Genomic DNA, 14,378 nt, shown 5'->3' with positions numbered 1-14,378 from the left:
ACTGGGAGGGGACTGGGATACACGCGGAGGGGAGTGGATTTGTTTGATGGGACTGGGAGGCGGGTTTAAGGACAAAAAGGGGCTGTGGGAGGGAACTGGGAGGGAACTGGGCTGGACTGGGAGGGAACTGGACTGGACTGGGAGGGAGCTGGGCTGGACTGGGAGGAGACTGGGCTGGACTGGGAGGGAGCTGGGCTGGACTGGGCGGGCTCCGCTCCCCGCGGGCACCGACGTCTCTCGCCCCGCCCCCTCATGCTTTCTTGGTTTCTATTGGCCAATTGGGGAAGCCAATCACGGAGCTGGCCCAATCAAATGGCGGCGTGGGCGGCGGGCGGGGCTCAGAGGCGGGGCCCCGCCCACCGCCCGCCTGAGGGAGCGGCCGCGGCGGGGACGCGGTGAGTGAGGCCTCGAGGGGCGGGGGGGTGGCTGCGGACCCTGCGGGGCTCTAGGGGCCCCTTCCCGCTCTCCTCTGAGCTTCTTGGGGTCTTCTCCGTGCTCTCGGCGCTTTGAGGGCGGTTACGGGCCTGGGGGCGGCCGCAGTGCGCTCTGTGTCCGGAAAAGGGGGTTGGGGGGGGCTTTCCTGGCCCAGCGGGCACAGAGGAGAGTGCGGGGCCGAGAGGGGCCTGGGGGTCACAGGAAACCTGGGGGTGGGGGCTGAGGGGCTCGCTGAGGGTCACAGGGGGCTCCGTTGTTGTGAATTGGCTTTGGAGGGGGTTCGGGGGGTATCGGGATCACAGGGGGCATTGATGAGGGGTCTGGGGGGTGTCTGGCCATTACTGTGGATGTGGGGCTGAGGGAGTGTTTGGGGGTCACACAGGATGTGCTGGAGTGGGCTGTGGGTCTGAGGGGGTGTCCGGGGGTCACAGCAGACTCTGTTGTTGTGAATGTGCTTCGGAGGGGCCAGGAGAGCTTTGGGGGCTGCTCTGAGGGTGTCTGGGCACAGCGCCTTGTGTGCACTGACCGGGGCCATCTGTGAGGATGGGGGTGCTGCCACTTTGTAGTGTTTACTTACAAAGGGGGTCTTTGCAGAGGGGGTCTCCTACACTCTGCGTTTGCTAGGGGGCTGGGACTGTTATCCCCACGTTAGCACTGCATCCTCGTGTCCTGATGTGTTCGCGTTTTCCTGGGCTGTGTGTGAGGCCGGGACTGTGCCCAGTGCCCCGTGCTGTGCCCACCACCCCCAGGATGGAACCAGCCTCCCCTCGGGGTGCTGGTTGGACACACACCACCCTCCTACACGTGTTCTGGGGCTGTAGGCTGGTGCAGCGTTAAAACACTTAAACACGTTTTTCAGCTTGAGTTAACCTTCCTTTTCCTGCCTCCTTTCTGGCCCCACTGTGCTTTGAAAGGAGCAGGAAATTCTGAGGGGTTTTCATCTAAATGGATGAATGAGTGAGACCTCAGCCCACCTCTGCTCGTAGGCACATTTTTGTGTCAGTGTGGTCCTGCCTGTCTCTGTTCTGCCATCTCAGTGACCTGAGGCACTTCAGGGAAGGGATGATAACAATGCAGTCTTAATAAGACCAAGGTCCAGGTCCTGCATCAGGGTCAGGTCAACCTCCAGTATCAATCCAGGCTGGAAATGAAGAGCTGGAGAACAGCCCTGGGAGAAGGACTTGGGCATGAGCTGCTTGGACATGCCCTGGTCAGGAGTGTTGGACCCAGAACTCCAGAGCCCTGGGCTGCTCACCCAGTGTGGGCAGCAGGGGAGGGAAGGCTTCTCTTCCTCTGCCCTGCTCAGGTGAGACTCCACCTGCAGAGCTGCCTCCAACCCTGAGATCCAACACAGGAAGGACATGAAGCTGTTGGAGGAGACCACTGAGATGATTAAAGGGATGGAGCAGCTCTGCTGTGAGGAAAGGCTGAGATTTGGGGTTTTTCAGGCTGAAAAAGAGAAGGTTTGGGGTGACTGTATTGTGGCTTTCCAGGAGCTGAAAGGAGCTTGCAGAAAGATGGAGAGAAACTATTTACAAGGGCCTAGAATGGCAGGGCAAGGGGTAAGGGCTTCACCCTGACAGTAGATTTAGATGGGATATTGGGAAAAAATATCCTGTGAGAGTGGGCAGGCCCTGGCACAGGGTGCCCAGAGCAGCTGTTGCTGCCCCTTCCCTGCAAGTGTCCAAGGCCAGGCTGGATGAGGCTTGGAGCAACCTGGGACAGTGGAAGGTGTCCCTTCCATGGCAGGGGGTGGAACAGGAGGAGCTTTAAGGTCTCTTCCCACCCAAACCATTGTGGGGTTCTGCAAACCTGGGAGACTGAGAACCTCTGTAGGGAGAGTGTTTTGAATTGTTCTGGGATTGCTGCAAGCCAAATCGCGTTGTAGCTGTAGATCGTGGCTTTAAGGCAGAGAGTTCACCTGCGGTCCCTGTGAGAGCCTTGTCCTCACCTCAGTCCCAGTCCTTCCTGCTGGCCTTAGCAGCGGTCACAAACAGCTCCTTGGAAGGGAGTTGTGTCTGGGAATCAACGGGAACCCTGAGCTTTCCCTGCTCAGGTGTGTCCTTGTTTACCCTGTGCAGGCTGCACTGCTCACAGTCACCTGGCTTTGAGGGTTATAAATACCTCAGTGCTCGGTTCCCAGAAGTGTTTTCGGTGATCTGAGCATCAAAACATTGAATTATTTGGGTCAGAAACTGTGGGTTAGTGTGTAGGCAAAGCTGCTTGTGAGAGTTATTATTCTCCAGGCTGGATTTCCATGTGCCTTTATTATTATTCTGTTTAGGGAAGCAGCCACCTTTTGCTAAAATAAATACTCTGTTTATAGCATAACTCTGTATTTACATCACTAACAAATGTTCTTCTGCAAAGCAGCCTGTACAACAATTGTCTTTATTTTCCATAATAACATCCATGTTCTGATCTTATGGCTGAAATGCAGCAGCTTATGTAAACCAGGGGAAGCCTGTGCAGAAGACTGTGTCTAGACTTTCTTCACCTTATCTTACAGCAATTAAGGACAGGTTAAAGTAAGTTCTGCTGTCATGAAAACAGGCATGTTCAGGCATGTGCTGATTTGTTTCAAGAAAGATTAATTTGCAGCATGTGAAATGCTTTTTGATATCTTTTGATGCTGTCTTCAGCTGCCAGAATTAAAGGGGATGAGTTTTTTGTTTGATTTGATCTTGAAAGGAATGATCTTTCTAGTAGGAGTTCATGGCATCATTTTATTTTGGGGGAGCTTTCTGTTTTGTAGTTGCTCTCTATAAATGAGTGGAGTTCAGGGGCAGCTGGAGGAAGTTGTAGGTGAAAGAGCCAAACTGGTTATTTCTGTCCTTCTTAACAGTGGTAAGAACCAAGTAGCAATGACATTTGAGCTGTTTGCTATGAAGTGCATGTACCTGCAGACAGAGAAAGTGAATATGGGCTTTTCTTGGGGTTGTTTATTTTCTGGGAAGGGTTTGAGACAGTTCTTGGAGTGGCAGATAAGATTCCAGAAGCCTCATCACTGGTTGTGCTAACAGAAATGTATCATCTAAGATCCATCTAGAGTTGTTGGATGTGTCCAGTATAAAATCACTCAAAGTTACACTTTGTTTTCATGTGCTCCAGAGTCCTTACCTAAGCTCTGCACACCAGTAATCAATATTTACATCCCCAAAGTATTTTTAACCATCAGGCTTGAGAAACTCTCTTACTTCAGCTGATGTGATCATAAGTCTGATCTTACCTCAGTCTCTTTGAAGTACCTTCATGTTTTGGCATGCTCAGTCCTGCCTTCTCAGAATCCAAGAGCTTTCATAACCACTTGCTTGGAGTTTTCTGTTCAGGATATTGTAACATTTTTTGTGTTGTGACTCATTCTGTCTTTACAGTTCACGAGAAGTAAGAATCATCATCTCATTTTATTACTTGATACTTTCAGCCCTGAGTTTGGGCCATGCCAGGGTGTGTTTGTCACTCGACCTCATCCTGAGCTCATTCCATGTGCCCACAACAGGCAGCCAAGTGTTCGGTTCACTGTGTAGCAGGACATTCAGGAGAACCAAAATATAATATTGTTTAAAAGTCTTGCTGGTAATTCTACTTAAACACCTGAAAACCCATAAGCAGAAAATTGGGGTGTAGAGAAAAGTAAGTAACATTTGACCCTGTGTAATGAATTTGCTGTAAGGCTGCAGTGCTGTAGCTAACAACACCTTTGTCCCCCTTTGCCAAAAGCTGTGATCACCAGGGGACATTGGCCAGGCAATGGGACTGGATTAATAATTGCATCACAGAGCTGCAGAGTCTGTTTGGAAAGTCACTGCACAATGAAAGGCCAACTCAGCAGCCAAATCTGGGGGAAGGAGCCTTGCAGCACTCCTGAAATAGCACCTGTGAGCTCTCTCTTTGGTGCCTGTGCTTGCCAAAGCCACTGTCGAGAATTCTTCCTCCTCCTAGAAAGTCAAATCCTGCCTAATTAATGCAAAGTGAGTCTTCTGAAAGCTTCAGCTTGGGATGGACTCTGGAACTGCTGTGTTCTGCTTGGGGATCCCAGAGGAGTGTGTGGATAATGAGCTCTTTCTTTACAAGAAAAGTGCTGAGTTGGTGCCTACTGATAAAGGTCACTTGAGCTGTCTGAAGGATCTCCAGATTTTTAAATGAGTTTCTTAATAAAAAGTGAATTTAGCCAGAGAATCAGTACATTACTGGCTAATTTAACCCACATAGACAAGCAGCATAAACACCTTTTCTGTGGGCAAAAATGTAAAAGAATGGTGAGCCATCAGCATTTTTTTCTTCACTTTATTCATAAATAGCATAACTAGAGTTAAGTAAAGTTTAGAAATTACCAATTTGGTGTCATTAACATTTTTGTAGAAACTGTGATTGCAATATCTGTTTTTTGGGGAGACCTGGCCAGGCTGCTGATGAAAGCCACTCTGATTTCAGGTTTCTGATCCCAGTGTCCCCTCTGATTCCAACATGACAGTAGGGTAGCACTCCTGGACCATCCTTGCCAAGGCTGGTACAGTTTTGGGTCTCTGGCTTTTGGATGGCCTTGCTATGTGAATTGTTCACTGAACAGCCTCCTTGTTCTGAGCCATGGCAGTGCAGAGAAGCTGGGATTTGTAATCCAGGTAGTGGGGAGGGGATGTGTATTGGGAGTGTTACAGGGCAAAAATTACAGGTGCTGAAGTCCTGGAACCTTCCTTCCCTGTGTCACTCCATCAGTTTTCACAACCATTTCTCCTCCTGTGTCTTGCTCCAGTTCTAATTTGCAGTCACAATGTGTCCTCCAGCCTCTGCACAGACTTCACTGGCCCCTGTGGGCTTTGGATCCACTTTTTGGAGCACAAAGGAGCACTAAGGACTTTTGAAGGGCAGCTGGTCCATAAGCACAAGCCTGAAATCAAGAAGGAAAATCGATGTCTGTTAGTCTTGGAAGCAGCATTGAACATGGGCTGTAGTTGCTGAAGCTCAACATTCAGTAATTTCTTCTGCAATTTATGATTGTTTTTTTCTCGTTGCCCTCAGAACAACCTCAAAAGTGTTGTGTGTTAAAAATTGTGTTAATCCATGAATTGCTCCTGGGAGCAGGAATGTTCAGCCATTGCTTTGGTTTTGCTACTGAACACACAAATACAGAAGTACCCTTGTGAACTATAAAATGTAACAGTCATGTGTATCCCACTGAGTGATGAGAATTACTCAGCTTTTTACTGGAAGAATAAAAAGCTGCCTGAGGTTCAATACAGAAGTAACCAAAAAAAGCAATAAAAAAGAGGTGATGGAAATGGACTAAAGATAGAGAAATGAGAGTACAGCTCTGTGTCAGGTCTGCTTCTGCAATTTGTGGACAAATAGTCTAGATTAGAGTGTATTAGTCAGTCCTGCTTTCAGTGGCAGCAGCATTTCCAAGAACTGGGAAATGGATGCATTTCCCAACCAGCTCCCATAAACCAGTGCTACATCCCTGACCTGTGCTGGGTGTCAGAGTTTAGTCCATTGAATCAGGAAGTTTTCAGGAGGAAGCAGAGCTTGGCAGCCATAAAAACAGGAGAACTGATCCTTGTGACAGCAGTGAGAAGTGGTGTGTAACAGTTAATGATTGCTGCTGCCACGTGCTTTGTATGCAAAGTTTCGGCTAGGTAGCTTTGCAAAACAGAGAGGAAGATGTAAATAACAAGGCCATGTTTAATAAAAGAGGGGTTTTCAATAAATGCAATTCCTGGACTAGAAAGCATAGCTGAGCCCCTTGGAGCCCAGCCCTGTGGCTCGCTGTGCTGGGACAGCAGCTGGTCACGTTTCCTGAAGTGAATCTGTGTCCACGTGATGCCTCTGGATGTCCTGTAAACTGTCAGGATTAAGCATCTGCCCCACTTTGAGCTATATGCTCAGTTTAATAACCATTCATGTTATTTTTTTTTCTAAGTGGTGCCTGTTTTATAACTGAATGACTGCAGTTCTCTGGTTATTCTGGTAACTCAGAATCTAAGTTGGAGTGAGGGGTCCCCAAAAGATGTGAACGTGGAAAAGGCAGGAAAGAGACAAAGTGATGCAGCAGCAGCAGAGTTTCTGGATGGACTGGAGATGAGCACAGTGGATTTTCTGAGTCCCTCAGTTCATGTGCTCAGTATCATCTGCTAGTTCAACATGACTGGAACAAATAATGGAGAAAAATAGAATAAGGAGACTTTAACCTCCATGAAAGTGAGCTCATTTCTTCTTCCTCTGGGCAAGTGGATTAAAAATCATCGTGTTACATAATCTCTACCCACAGAAAAGCTTCTGTCTGCCTGGAATGTTATCTGCTGTGGCAGTTGGTGGCTATGAATGAGTTCCCTAATCCATTGACAGAAATGTTCCAGCAGGCACTTGCAGACTTCCCTGTAGTCTAATGCTTGCTGAGAAGCCCTTAGTCAGGTGTCAGGGGCTGATACAGCCACAGGACATGGATGTGTACATAGCAAAGGCCTTTAAACTGATAGGGGTTTGGAAAAAAAAAACTTTACTGCCTCTGCTGGGAAAGGAAGCCAACTGAAAAATAGAAAAGAAATAGAGATCATTAAAATCTCAGGCTTTGATTTGCAGTTAAAATTAGATTTCTTAAATCCATGGAGTTTCATACATATGAGCACAACCTGGCCTTTTTCTATAGTATCTAACTTTTATTTTTCCTTTCAGACTGTAACTGACCAAGTTACAAATATTAAAAATCATAAGATTATTCAGTCATGTGCAAATCAGGTCATTCAGGTATATTTGAGGAGTGGTTCAGCTTTAACATAAAGCATCTGAAGGCCATAAGGTTTTGCCCATATCCAGGCTTTGCTGAGATCCATCCTAAGCATGTGTAAATTAGCTAATGTTTGAGTCTCTAGGGAGAGGCAGGTTTTAGCTTTCATTCTAAGTGCTGCTGATCTCTGAGCGATTGCAGAGCTCCCTTTGAGTGCGGTCCAATCCATCGATTGGGATGCTGCACTAATGGAGAACAGTATTGATCATGAGCATTTCTTGGGCACGTGGCAGAGGAGCTTCCTCATTCCCAGCATTCTCTCCTGTTTCACATCCAGTAATGGGGCTGGAGCATCTCTGCCCCTGTCCCAGCTCAGGCCCGGGGTGAGGCTGTGCTGAGATGTGCTGGGTGGGGTGGCAAGGGCGCTGTGACAGCTCTGTCACTGCTCCTGCTGTCCTGGGGGTGGAAGTCCCCTCGCAGGGCTGAGCAAGGTGGCTCTCAGAAAGACCAGAATGAGTTTATTTGATGCAAGGGGCTGTGTTGACGTGCAGTTTTGCTGTCAGGCCCAAGGGGTGATAAACAGCTGGGGTTAGAGTAGGTCAGCTGGGGATGCTCTGCACAAGATACTGGAGTGAAAGCAGTCTAATGATTTCTGTTACCTTGTGCTGGCTGAGCAGGTGGGAAACTGGGTTTGTTTATTGATAATTATAAAGCTGTAGGGAGCTTTGTGCATTAGCACTGTGCTATATTTAACTGATATCCTGTCTGTCATATGTCCCTATTACAAAATGTTCTTTGCTAAGATCATGGGTCCCTCTTTTTTAAAGTTGGTTTTGAAAATCAGTTGTTTTCAGAAAATTGGTTAATATGCCATGGCTGTGACATCTCTGTGTGTCTTGACTTTGTGCAGTTAAGTCATTCCAAGAGCATTTTAAAGGTGTTATGAACAGCTATAGGAAATGCCACTTCACCACTTAGAGAGTAGAATGATTGCATTTCTGAGAGATGAAATAATTCTTAGTGCAGAAAATAGTGTTCTCTAGCTTCTCACCCTGTGTACTGCAGACACTTAGTGCTATCTTTAATTAGAAGGCTGTCGCAGCTGAAGTAAAAATAACAACTCAAAACAAAACCTCCTGTGAACCAGACTGAGAGCCATGAGCCTTAAAGGCTTTACTTCTGGAGCAGCTGGACCCTGGCAAGGAGCATTCCAGCCCCTCGTGCTGCCCAGGCCTTGTCCTGCACACAGGGCTGGAGGAAATGTTCCCCTGCTGGGACTTGTGCTTAAGGGAGAGGTGCTCCATGTTCAGCAGCAAGAGGTGATTGATGTCTTGTGTCTTCAGCCAGGCTGACAAAAGCCACCTCATTTCATGCAGGCCATGTTAAGAGCTCACAGTGTGGTCACCTCTGGTCAGGACTGAGTTGGAATCCTCAGGTTAGAGGGAGCTGCTTTTGGCACATTTATAGACCCTTTAATTAGCAGGCTCTGCAGGGAAACCTATCTTCTTGTTAAGGATTTATTAAAATCACACATAAGCTCTGCTGCTGAAAGACGCTAATTAATTTGAGAGTCTCTTGGATTATTATTCAGAAGAAGAGTGAATGTCCCTCACAAGGACAGGCTTTGAAGACCATTTCCTTGAAATAAGTAACTTTTTAAAATTCCTGGAATTTCTTTTGCATGTTATCTTTGAGATAGACACAAAACCAGCTACAGTTTTGGCTAGAATATGGCTGGGTTCTCTCTTGTCAGGGTAAAAACAAGCCAGAGAGGCCTGTTCTGGAATACACTTCAATTTTAGAGCTTTCCCCTCTCAAGAGTGACCTTATCCAGTACCCAAATGGACACCTTCTATCAGCACAAACACCTCATTATGTGTGTTGAAATAGGCATCTTCTCTGCTTTTTCAATTTCATATTTTTGTGGTATTTCCCTTTTTTCTTACTCCCTCAAAATATAGCTCCAGTTCCTGGCTAATTTTGCTGTAAGGCTGCACTAGCCAAATATTTTTGTGGAAGAATTATTAGTCATAGAAGAAAGAATGTAATGGAGTATTCTTAGAAAGTGTTATAACTATGCTTGACATGTAAAATATTTATCCAGGCATGTAAACAAAGCAAGAGGTGTCTTGCCAATGTCCCCTTGTAAACCTTGGCTGGTTTGAAATCATGAACTGTTTTTCAGTTCTTGAAAATAAGGTATCAGGTTCTCTGCTGACATGAACTGGCAGAGTGCTAATGGTTGGCCTCACCTAGATGAAATTGTACCCCCTGCTCTTGCCTGCCTCAAAATAAATCAGGAGGTGTTTTCCAAAGAGCTGTAATTGTGCTAAATAAAACTCCTGTGTTTATTTTGGTTTCGGATTACTCAGTATTACTTGCAGTTACTAATGCAGCTGCACCGTGAAAGGAGCCTTATGTTTGTTTTGCTTTTTCTTATTGTCTGTATCTTAATGAGAATTAAACCATGTGTCTGATTTGGAGAACTCTGTTCTTTCTAAGGACAACACCGATAACGTTCCTTTTGTGCCTCAGCTCTGAGGAGCATCTCTGCCCTTGCACAGGAAAATTCGGCTGTGGCTTTATCCTCAGCAGCCTGCAGCACCTGCCGTGGTGAGATAGGGCAGCGCCCGTGGGCATGCAGACAGTGCCCCTGGCAGGGACCCGGGGCCACCCGAGCCAGCCCCCGCTGGGGGCAAGATTCCCAGTGCTGGGGGCAAGATTCCCAGTGCTGGGGGCAAGATTCCCAGTGCTGGGGACACCTGAGTGCCAGTCCTGCTTCTGCCCTTCCGCACTGGCACAAACTGCTGCCGGGCTGGAGTCTGAACCTCCTCAACCTGGCAATATTTCCTTGCAAATTTAATTGTCCGCCGTTGCAGCCTCCCTGCGTTTGTTTCTTGGGTTTGCTTTGAGTTTTTTCACTGTTATTATTTTGAAAGCTCCTGTGACTTGCATCCAACTTTCAAAAATGTGCCACCTATTGTTAGTTTTCCGCGCTGCTGCCGTGTAATTGGTTAGAAATGAACGGCAGTCGGAGTTGTGGCAGATGAGCTGGGAATGAGCGAGCAGTTACTGCTTGGGATCCCTTCCAGGGAAGGAAGGCGGAGTTCTGAGCTGCTCGCAGCCTTTCTAAAACAAGAGTGCAAACCAGGAGGTGCTTTTTGCTGTGGGTGAAATGGCAGATAACTTCTTGTAGCAAGCAAAAATGTAAATGATGAGAGGAATTTTGGTTTAGGGTATTGTCTGTGCTGAATTTTTAATTTTTACTTACATTAATTAAAACTTGTGTAGTTCAGAACACACTGATAATACAGCAGTGCTCATCTTGAGAGATCCACAGTGGACAGTTGCTGTCCTAAAAACAAATAGGGTTATTATAAAAGCTAATTTATAAATATACATACACAAATTATGTAAATTATATATAAAAATATATAGATCTCTTTCTTTTGATGATGCCACCAGCCCCAGCTGGTGTGTGACAACACCTCTTGGTGACATTCTTGCTGGCAAATTCCTCCAGCCTATTGCACCTGTATCTGTTCAGATGAGAGAGTTGGGCATTAAAGAAATAAAATCTTGCCCCCAAACCAAAGGTAATAACAAGTTTTGGCATAAAAAGGTTGGTAAATTAGTGACTTGGATTTTTTTTTCTATGTTGTATTGCTTGGTTTGTTTTTAATTAAGAGCTCTCTAAAGGCATCTTTTATTCAGACTTGCCAGGACACATGTGCTTGGCATATCATTGGCATGAGTCAGGAGGAAAATAGTTTCCTGCCTGTTTAGACTCTCTTTGCATTAAAAATTACATATTATTGATGATGTGTGATATATTTAATTCTGTTGTTTTGTGAAATTGTGTTTGGAGCAGTCTCTGAGCAACCCAGCTGTATGTCAGGGGAAAGCAGTAAGAGATAGAATGGATTGATTTAATATTTGAGCTGACAGAGGGGAACATTTCCAGGTGACAGACATGCATTGCCTTGGCCGTGGCACAGGAGCACTGAGGGACAGTGGTGGTTCTTACTGAGGCTCTTCAGCAATGCACTGATGTGCCAAAATAACTCTTTTTATCCTCAGTTACTGTGCATTTGTTTGGGCCCAAGTCCTGGGGCTCCTGGGCTTGTGAATCCACGTGTCCATGCTCATGTACATAACCAAAAATTCTGCTGGCTAATTCCTCTCTGCCGTCCAAGGGATGTGTGGCAGGAGGGTTTTTACCAAATGGCATCAAAGGTTTAATAAAATGGAGCCTTCTCTACCACACAATTCCTGCAAAAACAGTCTGAATGAAGAATTTGGAGAGATTTTCGGGAGGCTTTTACTGAAAACAGGAGACTTTAAGCTGTTACCACACAGATTACATTCAAACTTTCCACGAATCGGAGCTGGAGGGACTTTTAACCTGAAATATTTCCATGAATCAGCCGCCCGGGCTTTGGGGGAGTGACCGGCGCTGCTCCCGGGTTTAAACTGCGGCGCTCGGCTGGGCCTGGGGCTGCCCTCGGCTCGGGAGGAGCTCGGGAGGAGCTCGGGCTCCGGCTGCAGGGAGCCCCCAGCGCGGATGAGCCGGCAGTAAGTGACGGGTGCTGGGCACAGGGTTTGCTCCAGAGCTCACCAGGGAATGTGGCTGATCACTTCTGCTCAGAACTTCTGGTGGTTGCAGGTGGATTCTGTGTTAGAACTCCCTCAGAAATACTCTTGTCCTGATGCTGTTTGCTGCGGTTTAGAATTGAAAAACTGGACTTCTCGTAATATAAATAAGACAGATTCTCTTTTAGAACTCCCTCTGAAATACTCTTGTCCTGATGCCGTTTGCTGCAGTTTAGAATTGAAAAACTGGACTTCTCATAATACAAATGAGAAGACAGATTCTCTGTTAGAACTCCCTCAGAAATACTCTTATCCTTATGCTGTTTGCTGCGGTTTAGAATTGAAAAACTGGACTTCTCATAATACAAATGAGAAGACAGAGTCTCTGTTAGAACTCCCTCTGAAATACTCTTGTCCTGATGCCGTTTGCTGCGGTTTAGAATTGAAAAACTGGACTTCTCGTAATACAAATGCAGGAATTGAAGCAGTGGGAATTTGGAACAAAGTTGGATTTAACTGCCTAAGAACAAAAGCTGAGAAATAAAAGGGATGTCCAAGGGATAAGGCAGCTCTTGGTTTTTTATGCTTTGCTGAAGTGTGTGGGAATTTCTGAAATCTTTATAAATACTTTTGCAGCAAATGGTAGAGCAGAGAACACAGCCAGACTCTGTTGTCTGCTGCACTCACTCCTGTTGCAGGCTTTCAGCTAAGTATTTGTAGCTTAATTTAATACAGTTGAAGAGAAAGTGTAACTTACAGGTGTCACCTGCCTTAAAACTTTATTTAGCTCAGTATTGTTTGTTTTAGCAGGGAACATTTGTTTTTCCTGTCTCTAGGTAAAATTATCCTGCTTATATTTGCAACAGCTCATCTTTTGCCACAGTTTTTTTTCCCATCAGGTCTGCACAGTCCAACCTTCTGCCAAGGAAGGAGGTTTGTACTCTGTATGGGCATTGCCAGCTTTAATAAAAGTGCTGAATTTAATCAGATAGCACTGGAAAAGCTGCCATTGCCATAGGGGTAAGAAGCTCTTTGTGAGGATCAACTATTAATTTTTCAGGTGACTGTTTTTATTCCATGATTGTGTGGAAATACCCTGTACAGTTCATTTGGGTTTGCTCTCTAGCATGAATACCTTGGGCCTCAGAGGGAGGGAAATAAAAAAGCAGTAGGTTGTTGATGTGGTGAGGAATTTTGCTTCCGTGGTGGAACATTGCTGGATGCATTTCATCTCTTCTGTTGGTGAGGCTGTCATGGTGTGACCTTCCTATTTTGGGAAAGTCTGTAATAGGTTACATCCAGTTAATAAATGTCCATTATTTTTCTGCACGTTTCAGTCTTGGTGATTGTAAATTGGCAAAAGAAAAGCTGCTGTGAGTGGGGCACTGATGAGGCATAAACTGAGCACTGCTGGTGACAGAGGGACCTGGTGACCCTGGGTCTTAAATCAAGGTGTGCAAGTGCAGTGTTAAACCCTTAAACACATATTGCCAACTGTAGTTTTGAATTGCATTTGTAGAAACAGTGGATTTTTGTTGAGCCTCAAGTAAATGAGTAAGTCAGTAAACTTTGCTAACAGTGTAGCACTATGCACAGAATGGGAGAAACAATCAAGCAGTTCATCAGCCTCCTTGCTGTCTCTTGCCAACTTTTTCGGGCTGTCCTGCATTGCATCATGCCTGCTGGACATTATTTTCCATCTATCATTTGAAGCCAGGTGGAAAATGAATCCTCTGTATATTGATAGAGTTATTTCATAACAAGGGGAAAGCTTTTTGTCATGTGCCTGGGCTGGTTCAACCTATAAATCAGCTTTTATTGTCTGTTTGTGTTTGTGTTGGGAAAATGAAATGAGGATCAGTAGGAGGTTTGTGAGCAGCATGTGAAGGCTGCATTAGATGTTTTTCTCTCTGGTACATCCAGGTGAATGCCTGGACCATGTTGTTCTCCAGTGCTCCAGGGGTATCTACAGGTGCCAGGGAGTGGAAACCCTGCCAAGTCTCACCTTGCCCTGAGCATCTCCCTTGGTTCAGGTGCACGGAGCACTGCTTGGGGCTCAGCCTGGAAGTGCTGATTTCCCTGGTTGGGAGAGACCTGAGGAGCCAGGCTGGGAGAGCTGGGGATGTCCAGCCTGGACAGGAGAAGGCTCAGGGTGACCTTAGACCCCCTTCCAGTGCCTAAAGGGACCAAGAGAGCTGGAGAGGGGCTTGGGACACGAGCCTGGAGTGACAGGACACAGGGAAGGGCTTCCCTCTGTCAGAGAGCAGGGATAGATGGGATATTGGGAAGGAATTGTTCCCTGTGAGGGTGGGCAGGCCCTGGCACAGGGTGCTCAGAGCAGCTGTGGCTGCCCCTGGATCCCTGGAAGTGTCCAAGGCCAGGCTGGATGGGGCTGGGAGCAGCCTGGGACAGTGGAAGGTCCCTGCCTGTGGCACTGGTGGGGTTTTAAGATCTTCTTCGTTACAGAATGAGCCATCAGGTCTGGTGTAATTTTTTGATAGAGGAGAATGTTTCATGTTTTGCCTTTCTTTCTACTGGATGAGTTCCTGTCACTCTGCACAGCCCTCTGGAATGCCTCCCTGCCACTGGGGAGTTTTATTGCAGGTGGACTGGGCTGACAGGCAGAATC

At 46.5% G+C, this 14,378-nt stretch overlaps 1 protein-coding gene across 5 annotated transcripts in view; it reads left to right on the top strand.

Annotated features, from left to right (window-relative positions):
• Positions 1–155: 155 nt before the first annotated feature.
• KCTD20 (potassium channel tetramerization domain containing 20) overlaps positions 156–14,378 on the top strand; it is a 30,496-nt gene continuing 16,273 nt past the window's right edge. For 2 of the 5 annotated variants that reach the window (XM_041422778.1, XM_041422780.1), the window contains exon 1: positions 157–395. Coding sequence is in view for 2 of the 5 variants with exons in the window: in XM_041422775.1 (XP_041278709.1) it covers positions 253–395 (143 nt within the window). In the remaining 3 variants the exon portion in view is untranslated. Of the gene's footprint in view, positions 396–11,566; positions 11,732–12,747; positions 12,770–14,378 lie in introns of those variants that run through there. The other 3 variants (XM_041422775.1, XM_041422776.1, XM_041422777.1) reach the window with 3 other exon arrangements.

Source organism: Onychostruthus taczanowskii, unplaced genomic scaffold (assembly GCF_017590055.1).
Source record: "Onychostruthus taczanowskii isolate IOZ18803 unplaced genomic scaffold, ASM1759005v1 scaffold74, whole genome shotgun sequence".
Taxonomy (NCBI): Eukaryota; Metazoa; Chordata; class Aves; order Passeriformes; family Passeridae; genus Onychostruthus; species Onychostruthus taczanowskii.
The sequence above is the reverse complement of the archived record's forward strand: the minus strand, read 5'-3'. Positions and strand labels throughout refer to the sequence as shown.